Here is a 26405-nt window from a genome sequence, read left to right as displayed (position 1 = left end):
TGTGTAGTTTAAAAGCATGACTGACATTTGTACAAAGAGTATAGATGCATTACAACAGATTGCTATGCGATCTGAGAAGAGCTTATGAAGATCACATAGTTTTCTGATGTTGCAAGTTTCCAAGCTGCAGGAGTGACTGAAAAATAGAACCCCAGAGGAAATAAGAAATTGCATCTGACATTCATATTTGTGTTGAATAAATTCAAAAACTTAAAACAGTAAAATAAAGAAATTGTATAGTATATAGTAACTGCTATGTATGTACATGGGCTAGAACAGCATTGCTTTACAGCTACAACAATCTAGTTAATTGTAATTACGAACCTGGCAGGTAGTGAACCCCTCAAGTGGTGGGAAAAACAGCAGGCTGTGAGTCTAAAGATCATACTCTGCACCAGATGTGGGACTTGTGCTACGGAGGAGTGAATTGTATATCTCAGAGCTGGTAGAGGTGTGTCATTTTCTGACACAGCAAGCCTGTACTTGTCTACATTAGTAAATAGAAGGCAGAGTTTGTTAAGAACTCTGCGCCTGTTCATTGCTCATCAGCATGTACAAGTGAATGCATGAATGCTGAGAACACAGTAAAAGAGTTCCTTATAAGCAGAGCTGTTACTATAGTAACTCAGTGAAGCGCACAAACTACATTGTGAGACCAGTGTGACGAACAACTGTTGAAATACAGCAGAGAAGCAGAAATGAGCAAAACATACCTACTTAGTGTGAGTATCCGTGGGACTTCTGTTAAAAACTTTGGCAGGGTCTTGCTGGTAGCTAGAGGGGAATCAGCTGCATTGCACCAGCTATTCTAAGCTACATTTAATGATGTGTTTTTCTCATCCTCACGTAGTTCACAAATACCTAACTAAAATAATAGCTGCTTAAAAAACTTTGGATTATGTCGGTACTTGCAAAACTCCAGAATGATGATTTATGGTTCTGAGTTCAGTCTTGTGGTAATCTGGCAACACGACTTGTACTTTCACTGTCATTAATTTCTGTAAGTTGTTTACCATATCTTGCAGTTCTTTTGTAGTTTTTTTCTTGCACTGCTCAATTTGTACGTTTTAGTTGTATTGACAGTGTGTAAAGTCTAAACTGGATTGACGTTTATACTAGTTCAGTTTACTACAGCTGCCTTTACTGCTACTGAACTATGTCTATTTATGCCAGTTAAAGTTTTGTTAATATTCACGTACCCCAAATAAATCTTTGCATGTATACTGTCTTTGGTTCTTGTGGGCTGTGTTTTCCAATAGGGCCTCTGCTGATACCAGTTGCTGTTTCTGTACTCTTATATGATGAACTGACACATTTTATACCCATGATCCTGAGTTGATCTCTTTGTACTTATTTTTGTTTTTTTCTCCAAGATGAAGTATTTTTTAAACAACTATATTAAATTCTGACTTTCAATATAGGAAAATATATGTTAATAGAAAAGTAAACAAAACATGTTAACATTTGTCATGATCATGCACTATACATGTATGTACGTTTTCTTTTTAAAACATCATTCATTCCAACATTAAATCAGTTTGCTAAATTCCTTCCTTCTTTTAAATCTCACTCCTCCACCTCCTGAACATTATTCTGCATGCATTGTTCCCACAGATTCCATTTATTTCTAGTTAATTTTCTCCTTCACTTTTCCTGCAGATCCCACTTCCAGTTCTTTTATCTTGTTTACAATTTTCAATGCCGCAGTTAATGTTGAGTTAGATTTTGATTTCCATTTTCTATTAATTGCCTTTTTTGCAGGCAGCCAATAGCCTTAAACATATGGAAGTCTTGTATCAGCTGTCTTTTACCTTAATCTTTTAAGCTATGATGCTGTCTGGCTTTAGACAAAACAGAGTGTGTTCCTAGTGGACTATGTTTCTTTTAATAAGTTGTTCTGTTTACATTGCTGTAGTTCACATCCTTGTACTAGAGAAAGGAAAGTGCTGTAGAATATAACTACATCTGGTTTAATTATGACGTTAGTTTACCAGCTGCTGAATTTTTTTGTCTTTTAGCAGTAATACATACAACATCTTTACCTAAAAGTTAGACTCATCTGTATATGTCTATGTGTATGTGTGTTTGTGTGCAAACTTTCTTTGAGAAACTAGTAATGCCTTGAGGTATGATCTCATGTATGTTTGGCACTAATACATCATAATAACCTCTGTCCTCATCTGTCTTTAAACGTGACACACTGTGATGATACATGGTCCTCGTCTGGCTTCAATGGCCTTTTTAAAGGTTTTTGTTATACTAAATGAAACAAACGAAGTAGAAACTTCTCATTGTGGAGGGTGTGAAGTACACTCCTTGAAATATGTTATGCACCCAGTTCACTAATAAAATTTGAACTTTAAAATACATGCTGCAAAATAATAAAATAGTAGGTTGCCCACAGATGAGTTAAAAATGAAATATCCTTTTTTAACTCAGCTGTGGGCTACCTACTATTTTATTATTTTGTAGTACATATTTTAAAGTTTGAATTTTATTAGTGAACTAGGTACATGACATATTTCAAGGAGTGAACTTCACACCCTCCACACTACAAGTTTGTTTTTGACCGAGTATAGGTTGCATACTGGGTTTTCTGAGACTTCGAGGGATACCACAAATTTTTCTTTTTGTTGTTATACTAAATGGATGCATCTGAATTTTGTTGCAACACACAATGCTGCTGTGGAGTAAAGCTTTTAGGCCATGTGTCTGATTTTTGCCCTGTATGAATTATTTTACTTTATTTTATTATTATTATTATTATTGTTATTATTATTATTATTATTATTATATATTTCTATTAATAATATTTTTATTAAAGATGGCTGTATTAGATTTTGACTGTGATCAAGTTCTGTGTTTATAATTGCACTCTACTGTTTAATTTCAAGGTAGGAAGAGACAGACTTAAATTAGGATGTGATTCTGAAGTTTATGAGAACAAATTGTCATGAATAAGACTAGGCTTATGTAGGCCCTTGGGCCGATAGCCTAGTACCTACCTATGAACCAAATAATGTTTCCTGGGGTGGGTGTGGGGGGTGCTTAGGTAGATAAAGGCTTGATGAAAAGCAATAACAGTGGTGCCTAAATCAAGGTGTCCTCAGCATGTAAAGGGGACATGTAAAAGAAAGAGGTCCAGGTGGCTGTATGCTGAACAGAATGCACACGTTGGTAACAAAGGCTTGCAGAAATTGTAATGGGAAGTGTAGTGAAAGTTAAATAATGCAGAGTGAAGAAGATAAGGTAGCAGGAAAAATAAGGGACTGGGATATCAGACTGACAAAGAACAAAAGAAAAAAAAGGTAGATAAAATAAATATATAACAAGGGAGGGAGGGCAAGGCTGATGAGTGCTTCAGGCAATATCTGTATATACCATTTGTGAAAAAACAAACAAACAATGGCTTCACTCTACTTTTCAGATGGACATGGAAATGTAAATAAAGATACTCCGGAAGTAGCATAAATAAAAGGAAAATGTGATAACTGATTTCATTTTCAGAAATATTTATGTTGACCAATGGCAGATTATAATAGGGGCAATTCAGATGGCGACCTGCATCCCTCAGCTTTGGGGGGGGGGGTCTATAGCTAGCCACTCAGTATGTGCAATGAAGTGAAAAGTTGTGAACATAACTGTCAATCACGATCTGTTAATAAAATTGTAGCTTATTAAGTTTTAACTAAAAGCAAAAAAGGTTAAAAGGCCCCATGAGTATTTGATCTAAGACTTTTGATCGAAAGATCAACTGTTCGAATCCATTATCACCGAACACACTTTAGCGAAAGCACTTTATACTGAAAAAGTGCTTTTGCTAAAGTGTGTTAAAAAACAAGAAAGTGCAAAAACAGTAAATTAAAGTCCCCCTGCACCCCCCACACCCTCCCACTTTATTCTCACTCAGAGATCGCACTACAGTAGGGAAAAGGGAAAAATTCCCTTAACCGCACAGTAGTACGACCTCCGCAACAGTCACTTCCCCACAACTCCCTCTACCTCCAGGCATACTTTCGCAAAAGTGCTTCTTCGGTGAAAATCACTTTCGCGTAAGCATACCCGGCCGTTTCAGATTCAGTGAAACAGCCATTTGCACATTTGTCCTAGACTCGAGTATTTACACCTGTATACTTGTGAGGCCTACAATTTGTACATTAGTAGCATAAGCCAGTGATGCTGTATAGCTGGTAGTGATTTATTTATTTGTGTATTTATTTTTAAATATAAAGAATCATTTTTATTTAAAAATAGACAGCATGTGACAACCCTACATAAAGGCATCCAAAGCTTTCTGCTCATTCCCTTCCCGTGAGTCAGTTGGATAGTAAAGAACAGAAAGCTCACAAATGTTTGAAATGTTAAGATATAGTAGATGTAGTAGATGGTCACAGACTTGGTTTTTAGAGAGCAGAAGTGGCTGCTATAGTGTTAGGCAAGTTATTATTATTTTTTAATACTGGCAGACAACTAGATAAGAACATTAAGTGGACACCTTGATCAGGTGAATGCAGCTGCATGCATTTTTGTGAAATGGAGCTGAAGTATATTATGGCTCAGCTAGGCATCTGCGATGTGTTCACTAGCAGCAAAAATATATATATATATATATATATTTGTGTGTGTGTATATGTGTGTGTGTGTGTGTATATGTGTGTGTGTGTGTGTGTGTGTGTGTGTGTATATATATATATATATATATATATATATATATATATATATATATATATATATATATATACTGGTCTGTTGAAACTTATTTTGCCAAGACACCATTACCAAAGTTTGAATAAACTGAAGCTTCACATTACTGCACTTTTTACATGGAATGGAGACACTTGGCCAACATGAAGAAATTTGCCCTTTTCCCCACTTTAGTATGATCCCAGAGTTGGTATATTTAATTAATTGGGGGTGTGTGTAGGGTGCAACCCCCTCACCTGGGTGGGTTGACATACTGCAGTGTGTTTTTACATTGAATGTTGGCCAAGTGCCTCCATTCCCTGTACAAAAATGCTGTAATGTGAAGCTTCGATTTATTCAAAGTTTGGTGATATTGTCTCGGTAAAGTAAATTTTGATTGTGTAATTTTGGTCTACTGAAGTAAACCCATACACACACACACATAGATATATATATATATATATATATTGGCCTGGAGATAAAACATGACAGACTGCTGTAAGTTTATCAATTATTCTGAGTTAGCTTTATAGGACTAATGTAATCTGAGTGACCCAAGTTGGAAAGGAATAGTTTACTGTGGGGGCTACTATTTGTATGAAATATATTATGTAGCCATTATTTTTATCATGATCAGATGGGTAAGGTATGCACAGTTAGCAAAGTGGATATGACTGCTGCATAGGGGGTGTGGTATCAGGCTGTGGATGAAAGCAACTTACTTACCATCTTGCCATTTGCTCAGTATAAACTTTGGCTTTAAGGCTAGGATGCATATGTGTGATGTATGTTGGAATATTTAATATATGGACACTGCCTGTATGAAGCAAAGTTGAAACAGTTCTAAATTTTGAAAATGTCCCTGACTTTGCCTCAAATTTTTAGTCTTTGCCTCATAAAATATGTTGTCTTCTTGCAAATCTTTGAATTTTACAGTTACAAAATAAGGTGGGAGGACTGGCGGGTAGATGATAACAGTTACTTACTTAGTTTAAAGAATGGCTTTACAGGACTAGTGAGCATTTATATAAAATTAGAGTATCTGGCTAATGTCTGTGAGAATCACAGTTAAAACTTTAAAACTATACCTGATTTTGCAGTATCTCCCTTTGTCTTATTTTTCCACATAGAAAGTGTGGCTTTCTGGCAAATTTTTGAGGACTCAAGTCACTAAATAATAAAACAGACACCTGAGTCTCAGATTTCATATCCCTCAGAAAATGCATGCTAATACATAAATCAATATATAAAGTCTGTCCCTGATTCTGAGTTTTCTCCCTTATTATGTTTTGGCATTGTCCCAGATTCTTTCTTAAATAGGTTTAAAGGTATTTTTGTCATGATCAGATGAGGTTTATATAGCAAAGTGGCTATAAATGCTGGGTGGGGCAGTCTGCAGAAGAAAGTAACTTAACCTCTTGTTTGCTCAGTTTAAACTCTCTATAGTTTTGCAGCAGAAGCATGAGTTTGCCTAAAATGAGTTGGAATACATGGTCTGCTCTCTATTTATGTGAGAAAAAGAAAAACATTATTATGTCCATAATTATTATTTATTTATACCACCATCAGACATTTGAAGTGTACACAGTCAACAGTGGTGCTACAATTGCTGGGTATTGAACCTGTCTGTGGATGAGGATGGATGATCTTGCTTTGATGATCAAGTTAAAAAGTAATTCACCTGGCTTTACAGGAGAAATGTGCATTTATGTGAAGCAAGTTGTAATACATAACTTTGACCTTTTTATCACAGTTGGACATTTGAGGAGTACACAGTCAAGTGGCTGCAATTGATGGGTACAGATTTTGGTAGACTATAATGACAGCAGTTTTATTTACCTTAAATTGGATATGTATACCCAAAAGAAAATGTGGATTTATGTGTTGTCAAAAAAAAGGTATGGGGTTGGGGGCCCATAGTTTGAACACAGCCCAGGGCCCAATGTATATTTAATCCAGCAGTGATGTTAACAGGACATGCATTTGTAAAGGTGAACAAACAAATAGGTGTAGACAGAAAGAATATACCCATAAGTGTTAAAGAAGCTAGCATAGATACTGACTACTACTTATTCTAGGGACAGAGTTGGTTCCAGAGGGCTCAGAAAAGTTGAGATGGCCTTTCTTGCTAAAAACATTGGAGGGAAGAGACTTACAGTTGTACAATCATTTTTTTTTACCTGTTGGCAATTCAATATGGTATTAAACTATGTTGAACTGAATCTGAAACAGATTAATGGGAAGAATGATAGAAAGTGGTGATGGAGCTCAGATCTGCAATAAACAGCAGACTTAATTTCTGTATGGCATCGCTTTGATACCTTCAGAAATGGCACTGCAAAATAAGTGAACTGTGTAGTACACCTGATTTTGTAGCTAATAATGATATCTAAATAGAAGGATATCTTGCCAGGGAGGGAATGCTCCCTAATTGTTGACTGCTCAAAGACAAACAGTTTGAGTCACTTTATATTTGCTTAACAGGTAAAGAAAAGAAACAGCCTTCTTTTTTATGCTCTAACTCACCTCCATGCTTACCTTCACCCCATCAGACTTTCTCTACCTGCCCAGTGTCTATATGGATTTCATTCATTCATAATGATTCATCGAATAAAATTTGTTCGGCAGGCAGTAGTTTGAAACTGCAGGTCTACCACTGAAAGCTACTTTCAGCAAATAAGAAAAAATTTTTTTTTTTGCTTTGGAGCAACCCCCCTTGCATCCACATGTGGGGTAGCTCCCCAGCTCATACATCCCACTCCACAGTTGCACTACAATAGAGAAAATTAAAGGTTAATGCTCACTGGCTTTCAGTGATAGTTCCTTCATGGTACTGTCTATCAGACAAATAGTCAAAACGTTATCAAGTTCCCAGATTTCATCTTCATCACCCAGTCTGGTGGCTCATTGTATGATTACACAACCTTGCCTGTGCTGTGGGATAGTTAAGTTGCTGAATCTACAACCTGTGCCTCCTCCTCTCTGCACCCTTCTTCTTCAGGATATATTGTTTACATTTCCCTGATACAATCTTTTGCACCAGTATTATGTCATCCTTTTCTGTTCTGGTCTCTGATCAGAAGAGCTCCAGTTGTTCTAGTCTTTGATCATGTTCTTTCTCCTCCATTCTATGTAGTTCTGATGCTTTTTTTTCCTTCTGGATTCCTTTCAGCAAACTAATGTCCCTTTCCATTTACAACCTCAAAAACTGCACACAGGACTCAATATCTGGCTTGAAAAGGGCCTATTTGAGGAGTAGCATTGTGCCTTCACTTCTGGATTCTGTCCTCCCATTCATATGTCCCTTCATTATGTTTGCTGCTGTCACTGCCTGTTATTCTGCTCCTTGTAGCCAAGTACAGGTTTGATCTATACTCACAGATCTTTTTCTTTTCCTTTTGTCATTATTTCCCTTCCCCTGTTGGCACTTTTATACCAGAGTTGCAAGAGCCCAGGTGCATATCTTAGCATTTGTCTGCACTGGGCCCCTACCATCTTTGTCTCACTTTGTCAACCTTTCCAAATCTTTCTCCCATCCTCCAGTGCTGCATCTGTCTTTTTGTCATCAGAAAAGAGACTGATCCTATTTTCTGATCCCTCAGTTGTGTCTGAGATATGCACTCTGAAGATTACTGGACCCAGAGTCATCCCCGGAAGAGTTCCACTACTCAGTTCCCTTCTTCTTCTTTCAAAACATAGTTCCCTTCTTCTTGACAACATGCCTTTCACCACAACACTCTGCATTCTAGTTTTTAGCTATGTAGCTCTTCAGTTCTTTAGTCTGTTTTCACCTGCAGCCCCTGAGGCATTCCTTGCAGCTACCTCTTCTGAATGGAGTAAAAAAAAAAACATGGCAAATTCCACATAGGCCATATCTACCAGTACTTTCCTGTCAAGGTTTGCTGTTGACAAATTATAGAACTGGATAATGATTACCTTATAGCTCCTTCAGGCTATGAACTCATCCTGACTACTGTGTTGGAAATTGTTATCCTCTAGGAAAAGCAATCAGTTTTACCCATAAGATTCAGTTTATGACCACTGGTCCTTTTAGCCTAAAAGGCCAGTAAATCCTTGGATTTCTCCTGTTTCCCAGGTGACCTTGTAAGGCCATGATAAATCACAATTAAGTAGAATATTTTCCTATCAGACCCTTTGTGCTAGCTAGGAGCATGAGGCCTGTTAGCTCCCAATACACTTCTCTGGTATGGACTGTAGCCATCCTTTGGTCAATGTTTGACCATGATTATTAACCCAGGTGGTTCCATTCAAAATTTCTGTAACACAAGACTTGTTCTGAAGGACCGTTTCATTCCTATTTTCTCATCACCATTCCCCTTTTTTCCCTTTTTTTACATGTGGTCGTGTGTTGCAACAAACTGCTGCCATCTCTCCAATTCAATGCCACTCGCCTACCTACTTTAACAATCATGCTTGATTGTCTCAGGTCTTCTTTCACACAATCCATGAACCCATCTTTTTCCTGGATACCCATATTTCCTCTTGCTTTCTTCCTGTCTGTCCCAAATCTTCTTCACCAGATTATCTTCTGTTTTCCTGCACATGCGCCCAAACCACCATACTCTTCTCTTTGACCTTCTCTACAATTGGAACTCCTTGGGCTTCTGCTCTGGTGTCCATATTTCTTCATCTGCCCCACAGTGTGCATCCTGCCTTGAGTCTCAGGCACTTACATTTCTATTACCTCAACTGCTCTGCCTTCAATGCTTAGGTTTCTGTTTACCATACAGTAGCACTTGTCTCACCACAGTTTTGTACATCTTTTTTTGAGCTTCTTTGACATTCTTCTGTCACACACTACCCCTGACACCCTGTGCCAGTTGGCTGTAGCCCCTCTGATTCTATCTTTCACCTCCTCATTCAGACTTATCTTCTCCTCAAACACCCCTCCGAGATACATGAAGCTGTTAAACTGTTCCACTTTGTCCCCTTCCAACTCATTTCTCAGCTTCTTCATCTGTCTTCCTCAGTTAGCCCCCATTACAAAAGTCTAGACTGTCTAACCTGTACTCATTTTCATCCTGTGTGCCTTCAGTTTTGCATTCCATTCCCCTATACTTTACTGAAGTTCTTTTTCAGAGTCTGCCTGTAATGCCACATAATCTGCATGCAGCAACTTTGTTGATCTGCTCCCTCCAACCTGTTTGATAAGTGGGCTCAGAGCTGAACCCTGATGCACATCCACTCCCACTGGGAGCTCCTGGGTGAGTCCAAACACTATCCATACTTTGTTCATTGCATCATTGTACATAACCTGCACTATTCTACCAATGTTTCTGGGACTTTGTATCATAGGAAGATGCCCAAATCAGCTTTCTTGGGACCATACCATATGCTTTATTCAGTTCTAGGAATGCCTAATTGGAGTCTTCCTCATCTATAGCTTCTTTTCAACTATCTGTCTCACTGCAAGCGCCAGGTCAGTTGTCAAACATCATGATCTGAATTCGAATTGCTCATCTCACAACCCACTTTCTATGACTTTGAGTATTCATTTATCATTCACCCTCTCCAAAACGTTTATGAAGTGTAACAAGAGTCTGATACCTCTATACTGCCTACAGTTGTGAATGTCCACTTTGTTCTTGAACACTGGCATTAGTATACTTATTTTTCATGGATATAGCCTTCTCTCCATATTTCCAAGAGTAGCCCCTGCAGTCATTTCTCTCCTAACTTATCCAACATCTTGATCATGTTTGGTGTGACTATCAATCTGCCAGAGCATTAGTCCAGTTATCTGACTGACCAAAGCAGAAGTAGTGCCAGAAATTTAGACACTACCTATCATATTATAATTACAGGATGAGTCACATCAAGTAATATTTGTTGGCTGAAGAAATAGTTCAAATTTCAATCTGTTAACATAACAGTAGACTGAAGCAAATAGTCTTGTGTTTTGACGTTTCATCCACAAATATGAATGAAAATTCATCTTACGCACCCATCCACTCCCAGACTGCCTGCAGAGGGATTTACTGAGCACCTTTAATTCAGAGTGTAAGTGAGTAAATGGCAACAATGCCAGAAATAATTTACGAATGAACATCTTCAAAACTGCATTTTAATATTTATCAATATGGCATGATGGGACATGTAAAATGGAAACGATGCAGAAGCCCTGTGGGAAGAAAACATGTGACCTGCTAGAGCTTAAAAAACACTTTGCAGAGACACAATGCATAAGAAGATTAACATGCACACACTACTCTCAGCTTCTTTATTTAAACATCTGTAACTATGCAAAAGCAATAGGTGGACTATGGCCAGAAACCAACAACCGTTTTTAAATATTACACAACAAACACATTACATGAGCAGCATATTATTAGCACCAATAATCTAAATAAAGAGAGCACCTGTCTTACATCAACAGGGATTTTCTGAAGAATAAGTATGAAACTGTTATGTCTGGCATTAGACTGATCTAATTCATTGACTAGAAATCCACATTTTATGAGGGACAGGGTAAAATCATGAGGCAAAATCAGGGCCAATTTGCAAAACTGAGGACAGTTGAGAGTTATGTATGCATATTTAGCTGATATAATTCACACTAACAGTTCATATATATACATGAGCTCATGAATGCATGTTTTACAATTGCTATTTAAAACCTCTGACCTACTTGCTAGTGCAGAGGAATGTTTTATAATCCTGTCAAATGGAAAATAGCAGCACTACTAGACATAGAAAAACAGCATCTATATCTAAGATCTAGCATAGATTATAGGTTCAGAGGTAGGTACTAGGCTATGGGCCCTAGGGCCTATATAAGCTTAGCCAAATGGTACCCTGGCTTTTGCCACACAAGAAAATAATTTTCCCGTGCCCCTGTCAAGCAGAGCCAAAGAGATCTCCAGGTGAATTTCCTGTCTCCCATCCAATCATCAAGATTTTTCTTGAAGAGTGCTAATGAGGATCTTTGTTTGCTATAGATTGGTAGTCTGTTCCAGAGTATGGGAAGTCTCTGGGACAGGAATCTATCCCTCCAGCATGTTCTGCTTATTGTGGTGACAAGGTTTAGGTCCCTAGAGCATGTATAATTGGGCCATTTTAAGCATAGCCAATTACTCCATGCAAGAATCAAACCCTGCACCTTGTATCTATAAGTAAATACCTTAAACATTATGCCAACCTCCCTACTTCACAGTACTAGTTTATACATATATATATATATATATGTATATATATATATATATATATATGTATATATATATATATATATATATATATATATATATATATATATATATATATGTATATGTATATATATATATATATATATATACACATGTGCACATGGATGCATGTATGATGGTCCCTACTACAGGCCAGAAATCAAGGAGCCATTCCTCACCACTAACACTGGTGAGGGGGAGCCAATGGGAGCAAAAATGGACACAGTATTTTCAGATGCAGCTCTCTGCACCAAGCTCAATTTCCCTTAAGAGCACAAAGGGATCACACATGCCCCAAACAAGACTCTACACTGACCACATTGAAGGTTGGTGTACCTGTTACAAGTAGCTTTCATGCACACTTGAATATTTGGTTTTTACACACACAAACACACACACACACGCACACACCTGGGAAAGGCTGGCACAACTTTGCCAGCTGTGCCCTCTCTGCCCATAGTATAAAGTAATTATACTGCTACCAGTCTGCTACTCTAAGGCTCTTGCAAGGGTACCCAATTATACTAAGTAAAATTAATACTAATACAAATGGTAGAGTTTGACCAATGCAGCAAGGATTTCAGGAGCAGCCACAGTTTCACTAAAATAAGCATGAGTATTCTTAAAATGTTAAAAGTATTCTCTAAAAGAACAGCCACAATGAAAGGTATAGAAATATTTAATAATAAATAATAAAATAAAAAAAAATATATATGAGAATGCTGACTATCTAGTTATAGTAAACACCAGAGTTTCAGTCACAGGAGATATAAAAATGAACACAGTTGGGTAGAGATTTACACAGATACAGGAAAACAGTGATTAACTAATCTCGCTATATTTTCCTGACTAATCTAAAGAATTACTATTCCCTGATTACTTACTAAAGCAAGGCAAGATGAAGTGTGCTTAGTTGCTTACTACAGCAGGGTAAGATGAGGGTTGTGTGAGATATGTGTGAGAGATCTTTCCTGCCAGGCACCAGAAGATGAAGTACTGCTGCAAAAGTTCTGTCATGTCTCTATCTTGTTGTTGTTGTGTCTTTCGGCTTTTCCCGGTTAGGGGTCGCCACAGTGGAACTCCGGTCCGCTAATGATTGGCAGTAGATTTTTACATGCCGAGTTGCCAGCCCTGATGCACAACCTTCAACGAAGGTATGCCCATTCACGCATGCATGTCTTCGCACAGAAGACGCTCTAGCTGAGAATCGAACGGGACGACGTCTTTCTGTGAGGTGACAACTAAAAATCATTTCAGTGCTGGTTGTAGAATGATGTCACATCTGATTACCTGACTCTGGTACAATACACACCCAGATCTTTGCTAAGATCTGTTGCAGCATCTGAAAGCTTTAAAACAATCTCAGAAACTTCCACTCTTCCAGGGTAGCAATTAGTTCACTCCTAAGGACAATACAGTAAGATTCCTAGTCATGTTTTTTCCAGACATTTTTGTCTCTAACTGCAGTCAGACCTGTAAGATAAAATCGTTCTGGCCTAAACCAACAACCCATTTAATTTTCAACCTATTTTCAAAATTAGCTGGGCTAAAATTAACATCTTCCCTTCCAAACATTTCTTTTAAAACATATACATTTAATCAGTTATAATAATAATAATAATAATGATAATACTGTCTGACATACACGTCTATCTCTTTTCTGTCCAGCAGGACCCACTGTTGATGCTTTTTAACACAATCCAATTTACACATACATTTTTAACACAAGCATCTGTACAAATCGGTGTGATAGGTAAATGGCATAAAAGTCTTTACAAAACTCCAGCTAGCTATGCTGACGTATGTTACACATGCACTATCCTACTCTCCCTGGTACACATGGCACTATGTTGTGTCATCACAACATGTTTCACAATTGTTATTCAAAAACTCTGACCCTCTTGCTAGGGCATCATTGTATTCATCTGGATGGAGGATATATCTTGCTTACTTTGCAAAAAACTATTATTTGTATACAATAGCCTAGCTTTCCAGTAAGGACAGAGAGAGAGAGAGAGAGAGAGAGAGATTGAAAGATAAAAAATAGGCAAAATGATGTCTTGCACTGGTCATAGTTGCCCCACAACTGTTCTGCCGTGTGTTATCAGAGTGGGAGAATTTGCTTGCAAATGCAGAGATTATTGAGCAAAAAGACCCTCTGGCAGGTGATTACGGGCCAAATTCCAAAATAATTTATGCTCAGGGTAAAACACTGTATATGACTTTCTGACTTTTTTTTTTTTTTTTTTTTTTTTTGCTGCTAGAGACACAGCGGCCACAAGATGGAGAGCAAAAGCTGTGTAAAAATGAGATTCTGCAAGTAATTGCAGGCATCTGGCATCCTATCCTGTATGTGATCCAGTTAGAGTAGTGCAAGTCATTTACATGGGGAAGAAAAAACTGGCAAGGCATACCACAGACGTTTGTTGTACTTGAGCAGAAGTGAAAAATAAATGCTCAGGTGTGGCACATCTGTCATGTCAAGGTGAATATTCATACGGCAGAAAACCTGTTACCATGCATTATTTAAATACATTTTGATTTGTTTTGAAAAAACAACACAACAATAAACAAATGTGTAGTCTGTTTAGGGTGCACTTTCAAGATATTAATGGACATAACTAGCCAGTCACTGCAGCAGTTATAAATACTTAATCATTCACCACTAAATGTGAGGAAGGGAATAATAGTGTATAGACCATTTGACCTCTCAACAGTACCTGTTTTGGGGGCATGTACCTATTTTCAGGCCTGATTTACCCCCGCACATGAAGCACTTATTTTGGAGTTATGTCCTTCTTTTTAGGCATAATTTACCCCTTTACACAGTTTTCCAAATCCCCCTTATCACATTTGATTTTTGAATTGTTTAGTACACAAAATACCACATTGCATGACCAGTGTACTAGTGGCACCAATAATTTAAAGAAAGAGAACATGTATTTGCCACCTTCCTTTTCCAGAAGCAAAATAAATTACCTTGTTTGGTAGAATTTTGCAATACAGTTCATTAAGTTCCACAGATTTTACATTGTCTCTTTGATAATGTGCTTGCATGTTTCCATCATTTTAGACACATTCTGTTTTTAAACATAGGTTTACTAGAAGTATCGCACATTCCTTCTGGTAGTGGGAAGAGTTGTATGCTGTTTGGCATTCAAATTTTATACTAATTAGACATCAAGATTTATAGCTGGATGTGCCTACTTTTCAGGGGCCTCTACCTATTTTCATCTTCAGCAGGTTGAGAGGTATAAGTCTCCTGATCTCCCACAACTTTTATAGCTACTGAATTAAAGTGATACAACTGTATGAAGTGATACAACTGTACTGATCCATTAATTTATAGTTATTCTTCCTATCAAGTACCAGCTGATTCTGCCACACATTACTTTTATGTTGGTTGTGCTGACTCTTGCTATTGCTTCCTGCCTCATCCACTTCCGAAATACTAAAACCTAATACATAAGCATGCAATAAAGTTTGCAATTTTTCATCTTTGTCCTCCTCCCAGGGTTTCCTTCCCTTCTTCCTGCACCTGGTTACCATTCCTTTCTCACAATTTATCTCCAGTCTCCACTTAACCCCCATTCTTCTGGTCTCATAACCCGACCATCATTACCTGCTGCCCTTATCAGCTGTTTCACCCATTCTCTACTACCCCGGACTGAGAATTTTTTTTTTAAATGAATTTCAATTATTCAGTTATAATCAGTACACACATATGCCTGCATCATAGATCATTCATCAATATTTATAACATCAACTGTCTCATTACTGATATATATCATTTTAAAAGGTTCATTAACTATCAAATTGCTTAATTCACCTGTTCTCAGGTAACATGTTTTAAAAGAGAAACATATGTTAACAGTGACTATACAGAAGAATATGTGTTACAGAGTTACATTACAACTAATAATACCTACTTACATGGCCTGTTTCTTGAATTAAATACAGTCATTAGCTAACCAACTTTCTCCTCCCCACACTTCTATAAACACTATACCCGACTCACCGCTCTCTTTTAACTTCCAGCCAGTGTCCACATCCTTTATCAGATCCCTTTTGAAAAAAACTGAAGCCAACCACCCTTTCAGCCGATCTTCTGCCGGCTGAATACCTGCAAATTGCTGCAGATGTCGTAGCCTACCCTATCTCAATCCTAATTAACAGAACCACAACCGAGGCCTCAATCCCCTCAATTTGGAAAATATCCTATGTTATTCCACTCCACAAAGGAGGTTCATCCACAGAACTATCCAACTATAGACCTATAGCCATACTATCTCCACTTGCCAAAATTATGGAAAAGTGCATGCACAACCAACTAATGCTCTATCTAACCCAAAATAAACTACTTACAGACTCTCAACATGGATTCAGACCCCATCATAGTACAACCACTGTCCTCCTCTCTTTTACTGAAAACATTAATCTTAACCGGAATAATAAAAAAATATCCTCCGCTCTCTTCCTGGACCTATCGAAAGCCTTCGATATGGTAAACCATTAGTTACTTCTATATACTTTAAAAACCTTGTATCTAGATACTCCAGCCCTTGACTGGTTTCAAGCTTACCTCACTGGGAGACAACAAGCAGTAATGTGGCAAAACAAGCTCTCCTGCCTACTACCAAATACCATAGGAGTTCCTCAAGGTTCCATATTAGGACCTCTCTTTTCAGTCTTCATAAACGACATCCAAACAGTCATCCCTGAAGCCACCTGCATTCAATATGCAGATGACTCGACTATAATATGTTCCAATGCCTTTCTTGCAAATCTACTAACTACCACCCAACATAGCTTCACCAAAGTCGAAAACTGGCTTGCCAACCATCTCCTGATCTTAAATCCAAACAAAACCAAGTTGCTTCTCTTCTACCCAACCAATAGATCTCCGACTGAAAACTTCACTATAAAATCCAATAATGGGACCATCATCTCCCCAGACACCTATACAAAGCTATTAGGAGTAAACATTGACAATAAACTCAGATTTGATATACATATCAACCAAGCCATTAAGTCAGTCAACAAGAAACTTGGGACCCTATATAGAATTAAAGCCTTCCTTACCCCGAATGCCAGGGCAGCCACAGCCCATTCACACCTTATCTCTTCCCTACTATATGCCTCTCCTGTCCTCAATCACCTTAACAAATCTGATCTGGCCAAGCTCTCATCCTGCTATAATCACATTGCCAGGTTCGTTACAGGCCTACCCTACAGAACACACCACTGTACTAACCTGAAAAAGCTTGGATGGATAGAATTCCCACACCTTCTTCACCAGTCCTAACTCATAGAGGCCTTCAAAATCCTTAAACAACCTGAGAATACCCCAGCACTAAAAAACTTAATGACTCCCTACTCCAATCTAAGCTGCCTTCGCTCAGTAAACAGACTCCTTGTCCAAACAACTAAATCTCTCAACCTAGGTGGTGACGCGCTATTTGCCAACACCACTGGTAAAATATGGAACTCTCTCCCAAATAACATCACGCTTGCAACTTCTCTAAGTCAATTCAAAAATAGTCTAAAACTCCACTTCAAGTCACACTGGCTATGTCCTTGCTCAAACCCAGACTAGCTCTGTGCCATTAACTAAAACATAAACAACTAGCTAAGATGATAAGTACTTTGTATACTGTGATAAAGAAATATGTATCCTGTCTAACTCTATACTGCCTACCGTCCTTGCTAATATGTTATTAATGTTACATTTGTAGTAATCTCAGAAATAGTAATGGCAGTCTTGTACTTGTATGTAAATAGCCTATGTTTTTGTTAAGTTCTTTCAGCTCATTTACTGTACCTAATTATCACTGTAACTCTGTTGGAGCTTTTCTCCCCGGGACTCCGCTGAAAAAGGACATGTATCCAGTCGGACCATCCCGGTTAACAAATGTAAAATAAAATAAATAAATAAATAAATCATTTTACCACAAAATTCTAGATAAGGGTAAGTCACGTTGCTGTGAGAATTAGTTCTCAGGAATGAGTATTTATTTATAATCTGCTTTGGAGAAGTTTTTTAGTTTAGATGCTGCTGGGGGATCAGATGTGATAGTTTCTTCAAATGAGGCTGATTTTTGGTCAGATCTCACCAAGGAAGACCTCATAGTGAGGGTGCAACAGTGGTCCCCCATATTGGTAAGCACCAGATCCAGGATGTTGGTACTCCTTGTGGGGGTGTTAACCAGCTGGTCCAGGGCAATGGAGTTAATGAAGTCAAGGAACCTTCGGGCAAGTGAGTCTGAGCACAAGTAATTTAAGCAGTCTATAGATGGGTAGTTAAATTCACCCAAAACCATGATATTCGGATGTATCTTGAAAGACTCTAGGATTTAATTTTTATTTATTTAGCTCCAAATAGGCAGAGTGGGTGTCTTGATTCATTGAGGGGGTCCTGTAACTGGCCATAATTTGAATAAGTGTCCTACCAACAGTTAATTGCACCTGAAGTATCTCCAGAGAATCATGCTGCTTGACCAATCTGGAGGTGTATTTATCTTTAATGAAAATTGATGCATCACTTCCTTTAGTTTTCATACCTTCAGTTTGTGGTCTGAACATGTGGATGGAGGTGTAACCCAGTAGTGCTGGGGTGCTGTCTACAGACTTGAACCAGGTCTTCGTGACTGCACAAATGTCTGCATCTTCCAAGGTGATGACTGCTTCCAGTGAATGCATTTTTGTATTTAAGACTCCTAGCATTTAGCAGCATAACCTTGAGGTTGTTTTTAGATGGAGTTTTTATGTTGGGAATTTTATTCTTGAGAGAGAGAGACACTGCCTAAAAAAGGCATTATGGGAGTGGCAAAAGCCTTAGCCCGTAGCTGAAATCCCAAGGGTGACAGATGAAGACCATCTCTGGCTAAGCATCGAGGTCTGTCAATCATGTCATCCCAGGCTGACACATACTGGAAACACTTAGAATGATATCAGAAACTAAGCCAATTATTGAAGTCAATTATTTTCTGTTTCAGTTGAGGCATCATCCTAGGTGAAGGTAAAATGCTGCTTAAGGCTAGGGACATACCTGCTTGAGACACATAATCTGAGAGCTTAATCATGTCTCTCTTCATATAGTCCAGAGAAGTACATCTCAAGTCATTCACACCAACATGGACTATGACGAAGTCATAACAGTACCCGTTGAGAGACTTGAGTGCATGTGTGCTATGGCATATCGTGGCACCTTACAAACAGCTGACCGTGACCTTTTCCGTATCCAACCTAGTGACAGGGACATCCTTGTTTCTCATGATGGAATCACATATGATTAATATGCTTGATTCTGTGGTTTGATTTAAGGGCTTGACAGGTGAGACACTGGTACATAAGCTATTAAGTGTATTGTGTTCTGCAGAGGAGGTATTATGTGTACCGTTCTTGTGTTTGTATTTGGGATGTCTCTGGTGTTTAAGTATACTTCTGGTGAGGACTTCTGCATATGTAGGTACGTGTGATGTGAGTTTGGTTGGAGGAGGAGATGAGTGTACATGCTGACAACCTGCATGGACTCAAGGTTCTTAATATAGTTGCATCTCTCACATGTTGAGTTTGTGTAGACTAGGAGTAGAGGGTTTTCGGTGAACATGAGGCAGTTGCTACACTGTCTCAGGATGCCCACGTTGAGCAAGCTGGCTGGGGAAACTGTTGGAAATTGTCCATTCATATGATTAGGTAAATTTATATGGTCAGGAAAAGAGGTCACACTAAGGAATGACTAGTGGGTGAGACGAGTGTTGGTACCTCTGAGGGTAGGCTTAATGTTTCACCTGATAGTAGAGCAGGGCCATGATAAACCTCTGGAGGAACACATGCTAAGGGCTAAGGGAAAATTTAACAAGCAAAACATTTGCATCTAAACCACCAACAGTAACCACCGCTATTGAGCAGTGCAGCAGGGTGTGCTACCCTCAGAAAAGCACAAATGCAGGCCTTAAACAAAACAAGAGATAACCCTTTTAACTCAAACTAGCTAATAAGGATGCTTTCTCTGATTACTGCTCCAATCACTTTCAATAAGGTGGGACCTAGACAGCACTCTTCTCCCACAAGAGTGCAGAAGGGCCTTTACCTACAAGGATGGCTTGAATTTGATGCTCAGAAGATACAGAACAGACACAGAAACAGTAAACCTGGAACTGGGCTATGCTACAGCTGAACCAGTACAGTATAGAGTAAAATGTGGCACAAAATATTTCAGACAATTCAAGCAGATAGTATAATGCAAATACAAATTAAATTTGCAATATAAGAGCAAAAACAGCCACTTATAGTTAGTTGGAAGCAACAAATGCCTCAGATCATTCATCATATCAGTGAAGATCTGGGTTTAGTGCTCAAGTGATACCAAACAGTCTAGATTTAGCAAGTCTGAATGTAGGCTATGCTATAAAATTCAGAAGTACTAGAAATTCAAAGGGCATAAAATCACAGTCACAACAGCAAAAAAATAAATGAATAAATAAAGCAGCAATTCATCAGTAATTCCCAGCTTAGAAGGGTGTAGGCTATTTTCTCTTGCCACAAGCGGTTAGATTGTGAATCCTCCTAATGTAAAGTAACTGGTTTGGAACCCAAGTGCTTAAACCAGAACAAAGACACTTAGAGTAACAAGCACAATAGTCCTTCACCAGCAATTCACAGCTCAGAAGGGTGTAGGCCACACTCTCCTGCCACAAGAGTCTAGACCACAACCCTCCCAATGTAAAATAACTGGTTTGGAACCCAAGCACGTAAACCGGAACAAAGACACTTAGAACAACAGGTACAATAAGCCTTCTCCCGGCAATTCCCATCTCAGAAGGGCAGATGCTACCCTCTCCTCCCACAAGAGTGTAGACTGTGAACCTTATTAATGTAAAATAACTGGCCTGAAGCCCAAGTCCTTAAACCAAAACTGAGAGAATTAGAGTAACAATTACAATTTAATTAGGCAACTAACAGGCAGTAATAAATGCAGCAGAATAAATACAATTGAACACTTATAAGAACAATCAGCAAAAGCCAAAAAAGTAGGAAGAGACACAAATACAGAAAAAGCATATGGAAAAGTATTTTTTTTAGTCCTTGATTCTGGCAGCAGTTATTTGTCTGAGATGGTCCTTCCTGCAGGATGGCTAATTTTGGGGGGATTCTTTAACTACATCCAGCTTGCAGTCATCTGCAAACTTACTGAGCCAGAGTACTTTAGTATTTGATTTAATTTTGAAGAAGTAGATGCCAAACTGGAGGGTTCCCAGCAGCTGAGCCTTAGGAAACTCCACTGGTGATTTATCTTTTTGTGGAGACAGCTTCCCCTGTTCTGATCTCTTAAGTTAGTTGTGTTCTAGCAAGTGATGTAGGGTTTATTCCTATTTGCTTATCTTTTCTACTGTGCCCAAGTAGAAGACCGTATCAAAGGCCTTGGCCAGGCCGAGGTATGTGGTGTGCACTGTTTTGCCTTCATCCATTGCTTTGATAACTCTTTCAAAGGAATCCACCAGGTTGAGTAAGCATGATCTGCCTTTGACACATCCAAACTGAGATGGATCCAGTGTTGGATGTTCCCCTGTGCCCTTATTGATTAGTTCTGGATTTACATATAAGGCTGGTCAGATTTCTGGGTCTGTAATTGCCTTGATCAGTGGAGGGTCTTCTCTTGTGCAGGGGGATGAATGTTGTTCTCCATTCACTTGGTACAAAGCCTGTGTTTAGACTGAGGCTGAGCAGTGTTGTCAGAGGCTCTGATAAATTATGCTTCATACTAATTGGGATGCATCCGTGAATATTGTCAGGATGCATTGATGCAATATTGTTAGCTTTAGAAAGCACTTTTAGGAATTGTGATAGCTGGTGGGGGGGGGGGCAGTTTCAGGTATTTCTTGTGCAATCTAGGGGTACCGTATGAGCTGAATTTATCAGCCACTAAGATGACTATTTTCTGCTTCATTGATGATAACATTGTTCACAATCAGCTCAGCCCATTGCTACATTGTGCTCCTGAGATTTTCAATTTAACTAAAAAAAGACATTGTGATTAGCCTAGGTGACTATCTGTGTAAAATGTGGCTTTAGTGGATTTCATTAGGCACCTGATTTGTTTGTTTAGTTTAAAGACAGAAGCGCTATGATTTTGGGAATTGCTCTTAGTTTTGGCCAGCAAGTTTTTCCTTTTGTTGTATAGTCTGTTGATATAATAGTATTCTTCTGCAAGCCAGCCACCCCTGGTAACTGCCATATTGACAACACACCTCTTAGAGTTGACCCAGTAGTTAGGGACTTAGGGACACTAGACAGTAATCTGGTGTTTGACTATCATGTCTGCAGTAGTGAGGAGATCATTCTGTGTTGTACAATGTATAATCAAAGCTATGGCATTCAAATCCAAGGAAGTCATTGTTCCAGTGTATTCAGCATTCATCAGGCCTATCACTGAGTGCAATGCCCCCTTTGGTATGTACCTAACCAGGCATGTCCAACAACTGGTACGTTCACAGAGATTCCTCACTAAAAGAATGCAGGGTATAAGTAAAATGCCCTATGCAGAGCATCTCATGGCCCTATCCCTGTATTCTGACTCCTACAGGCTTTTGAGGTGAGATCTATGCCTGGAATACAGGACATTTTCAGACCCCACTCCGATCGACCTCCTGCATACATGTAAAGCAAACAGCACCAGAATTACCCATTCTAAAGACTTAAACCTTAACTGTGATATAAATAGGACCTTGTAGAGAGACAGGCATGTATCCCAGAGACTATACCATCTCTGGAACAGGCTCATGATCCATATGAAGCAGAGTTCCTCCCTAACCCAACTGAAGTGCAGCTTGGACATCTGGATGGGGAACAGGAAATTCATCCCAGGTTTGCCACCTATGTCTTTAATGGACATATGCAACCTGTAAATGGTTCATCTCCCAGGCCCCTGCTTGTAAATGTTTCATTTCTCAAGCTCTGCTTACACTTATCAATGGTACCAGAACTTGGCAGAGATTTGGGATGCATGGCTAGGCTTAAAAAGGCCCTTGTGGTTATTAGCCTAGTAAACACCTATGAACCTATTATAGTTCTGCCATTGGGGATTGTTTTTCTAGTTTACCCTGCACTTGTTACTGCCAGCATCATTGCAGCTGTTTACATACTGGTACAGTTTACTGGTATACAGTTCCACGTAAGCAGCAGAATTTTCAGGGTTTGATAGAGATTTGAAGTTTGCCAAAGTATTACTTAGTCTTATAGAAATTTCTAAAGGTACCATAGGGTGTGGAGGCTTCTGCTTTCAATGTTTATTTCAAATGAGATGACTTTATGGTCAGACTAATAAGGGACAGTGATATGCAAGGTATGGTGCAATTTCCAAGATGTTTTTTCCACTAGTGGGTAGTCTGACTAATGTTTCCAGGGTAGTTGTACAGACAAAGTCCAGGAATCAGTGCGCTTCTGCATTTGTGTTGGTGTAAGTTTTCAAGTCAATAGATGGCTAGTTAAAGTCACCTAGGATGATATTGTTAGGATTAATACTGAGATTTAAACCCCATCTGCAATATAAACAGGACATGTTGGAGGGAGAGGTATGTGTCTCAAAGACTATCCCTTCTCTGGAACAGAGAACATCCCTAAGTCTATTCAAATATAACTTGGACCAATATCTGAAAAATCACAAATTTACCCTTGGTTTGGCACCTCTGTCCCTAATGGACAGGGGTAGCCTGGGAATGCTTGATGTATACAAGCCTATATTGTAACCATACACTTCCTTGGGTTATTGACACATGAAACATATTAGCAATATTTGGTAACTTTGGGGTAAGTTTGGTTTGGCTAGGCTTAAAATGGCTGTTGGTCCGTTAGCCTACTAATCACCTAGGATTCTTCCCCTTTTGCTTATATGTATCCCAACACATAGGATTATATTTAACTTTCCATTTTCAATTTATCAGGCTAATGCACTGTCTATGCAAAGGCATCCTCTGCAGTTTCCCAACTAGCAGTACACACCTAACCTTACTGCATATATCCCTAGCTTCATTCTTCTTTCTACGTCCCGCTATCATTTACCCACTCATCCCTTAGCCTTTCCATGACCTGCACCCTTCTACTGTTTTTCAACTCCAACATGTATATAGTAGGTACATAATAAGCAAAATAACAATGGCTGTGCATACGGATACACAGTACACATGTTGAGTCGTATCTTCAGGGTGACAATGGTAAACTTTAACTTCAACTTCTTTAACTTCAGTTTAATTATAGTGCTTATTTCCTAGGGACACTTACAAAAATCAGAGAGAAGCAATGTATAAAACTGAATGAAAGCAGACTGTAAAATAATACCTGACTATGCCTGTGTGATTGCTACCTGGCCTTTACCTCATATGGTACTGTCATATAGTCACTCATACATTAAAAAAAATTGACTAAACTTGACTGGGGATGCCTTTTTTTTTTTTTTTGCTGTTTTCACTGCTTCCACTCCAGTTGTGTACCACTTTAGTATGGTAATGCTAGCCAGTTTTATTTATTTACATTTCTCTGTACAGAATTTAACCTGGCATGTTTCAAACTATTCCTCTAATTTTGACAGCCCCCTTCCATCCTTTCTCTGCATTTCTGTGTAGCAGACCTGTTGCATGTCTGTGTCTTCAGCAGAAATGACATTCTTTTTCTCTCTTGCCTTGTACAGTATCATGTATTGACCCTGAAAATAATTAGCCCTTGTCCAAACCTCTGTGGTACCCTGTTAGCAATTAACATTTCATTTGTGCGGACTCCAGTCACTACTACATTGTCTGCCTTGTGATCCAATCCAATGCTGTGGCTGTCTAATGTATTCACTACATTTTTTTGTTAAGTCCTCTGACAATATACTGTCTGAAATCAAAGCAGACCACATCTATAGCCTGTTTTTTAATTAATTAATTAATTAATTAATTAATTAAATTAATTAGTGTTTGGCTGGACCCTTTTTGTTCATGACCGGGGTGTACAGTAATACCTAGTGGTGCTCAGGGTTGTTATTTTGATATGATGGGGTACTGATAAACAATGTGTATGTCATAAAATGGCATGTGGAGTTACATATATTCATTAGTAACTGAATAAAATGTAGAACATAATATACTGGGGTATTGATAAAAAATGTATATAGTGGCATACATTCATCTGTCTCTGTTGTTTGCAAGCTTTCTGGACATTGCAGGATTTTGTGGAAGTGAGTAAGATTACTCATATATGACCACCACCACAGGCAGTTGTGTAATAGATTGTACACAGGGCACATGTGTTCTTCCAGACAGACTTGTTGCAAATGTCTGCACTGGTAATTGGAGGCCATATTAATGATACATTAATGACTCACACTTTCATTACATATAGAGTTGTTACTGTGATTCTTGAATATATTAAAAAACTCATTGGTTAATTGTTGAGCTCTGATTATTTCATACAGTAGACCCTGCTTTACTAAATATAGCTTACCCTCTCCGTTTCCTTAGTTCCTACAACAGCTTCAGTAAAAATAAGGCTAAGTAGTTATTTGTTTTGATTTCAGTATATTTTCATCTAAGATGCATAAGATTCTCCTATAACTATAATGTCAATAATGGTTTACCTGCCTAGAAGTTGCTTGTGTTATATGCAAAGAATTGTACCAAGCAAATAGTTGTGTACCCAGATGAGAAACGTATTATTTCTTCAAGGGTGTGTTATATAGCAATGGGGATTACCATAATGTACTTTTTTTTTCTGAGAGATATAGCACTTGACAAAACACAACTATGCTGGAACACAGAGGTGATGCATAGGTTTTACAATTATTTAGCCTTCAGACAAATAGGACTCCATCATTGTGAGTTATTCAATCGTGGTGTTTTATTTTCATCAGTTTGTACTTGATGAGTGATGTGTTGAGTCCAAAAGTTTGTATGTTTATTTATTAATTTAATAAACTATTTTAAGTGTTTGTTCCAGCTGTGACTACCATAACTCACTTAGTTGGAGGACCCAGAACTTTGGTAAAATACCAAACAGGATGACACAGTAGTGCTGTGGTTATCATTGCTGTATCACACCTCATTCATTTCTCATTCAACTACCAGCTGCGTTGTCTCATAGCTGAGTTTGCATGTCCTTCCTGTGTTTATATGGGATGTTCTTCATGTTTCACTGTTGCAGTCATTACATTTGGGTTATCTGCTTGCAGTAACCCTCAGTCGGCCTGATTAACAAAGTCTTGGGTCCTGCATCGGTTGCTGTCCATTCTTCCATGACGTCAGGGGTATAAAACATGCAGCCAATGCCATTACATCAGTCTTTCTTGCCGTGTAGTGCCCGAAGCAGAAGCAGTTTGCAAGTGCCAGTTGGCCAACTCCTGAAATTTTCATTTTCGAGTTTTAGAACCGAAGTCTTCAACTAAAGCTAAGTACCCCATTGGAGACACTTTTTCTTGCTCCTTACCAATGTCAATAAAAGTTAATAAGTGCATTACTTATGGAAAGCAAATACCTCACAAAGATTTTC

General features: G+C 38.5%; 1 protein-coding gene across 3 annotated transcripts in view; it reads left to right on the top strand.

Annotated features, from left to right (window-relative positions):
* USP2 (ubiquitin specific peptidase 2) overlaps positions 1–26405 on the top strand; it is a 763545-nt gene that overhangs the window by 190780 nt on the left and 546360 nt on the right. Inside the window, exon 1 of one of the 3 annotated variants that reach the window (XM_044081122.1) lies at positions 684–722. The exons of the other annotated variants lie outside the window; for them this stretch is intronic. Within the exon in view, the coding sequence (XP_043937057.1) occupies positions 699–722 (24 nt within the window). The 5' untranslated portion in view covers positions 684–698. Of the gene's footprint in view, positions 1–683; positions 723–26405 lie in introns of those variants that run through there. 3 annotated transcript variants of the gene reach the window in all.

This window comes from Protopterus annectens, chromosome 8.part0, assembly GCF_019279795.1.
Source record: "Protopterus annectens isolate FY-2018-M chromosome 8.part0, PAN1.0, whole genome shotgun sequence".
Taxonomy (NCBI): Eukaryota; Metazoa; Chordata; order Ceratodontiformes; family Protopteridae; genus Protopterus; species Protopterus annectens.
The sequence above is the reverse complement of the archived record's forward strand: the minus strand, read 5'-3'. Positions and strand labels throughout refer to the sequence as shown.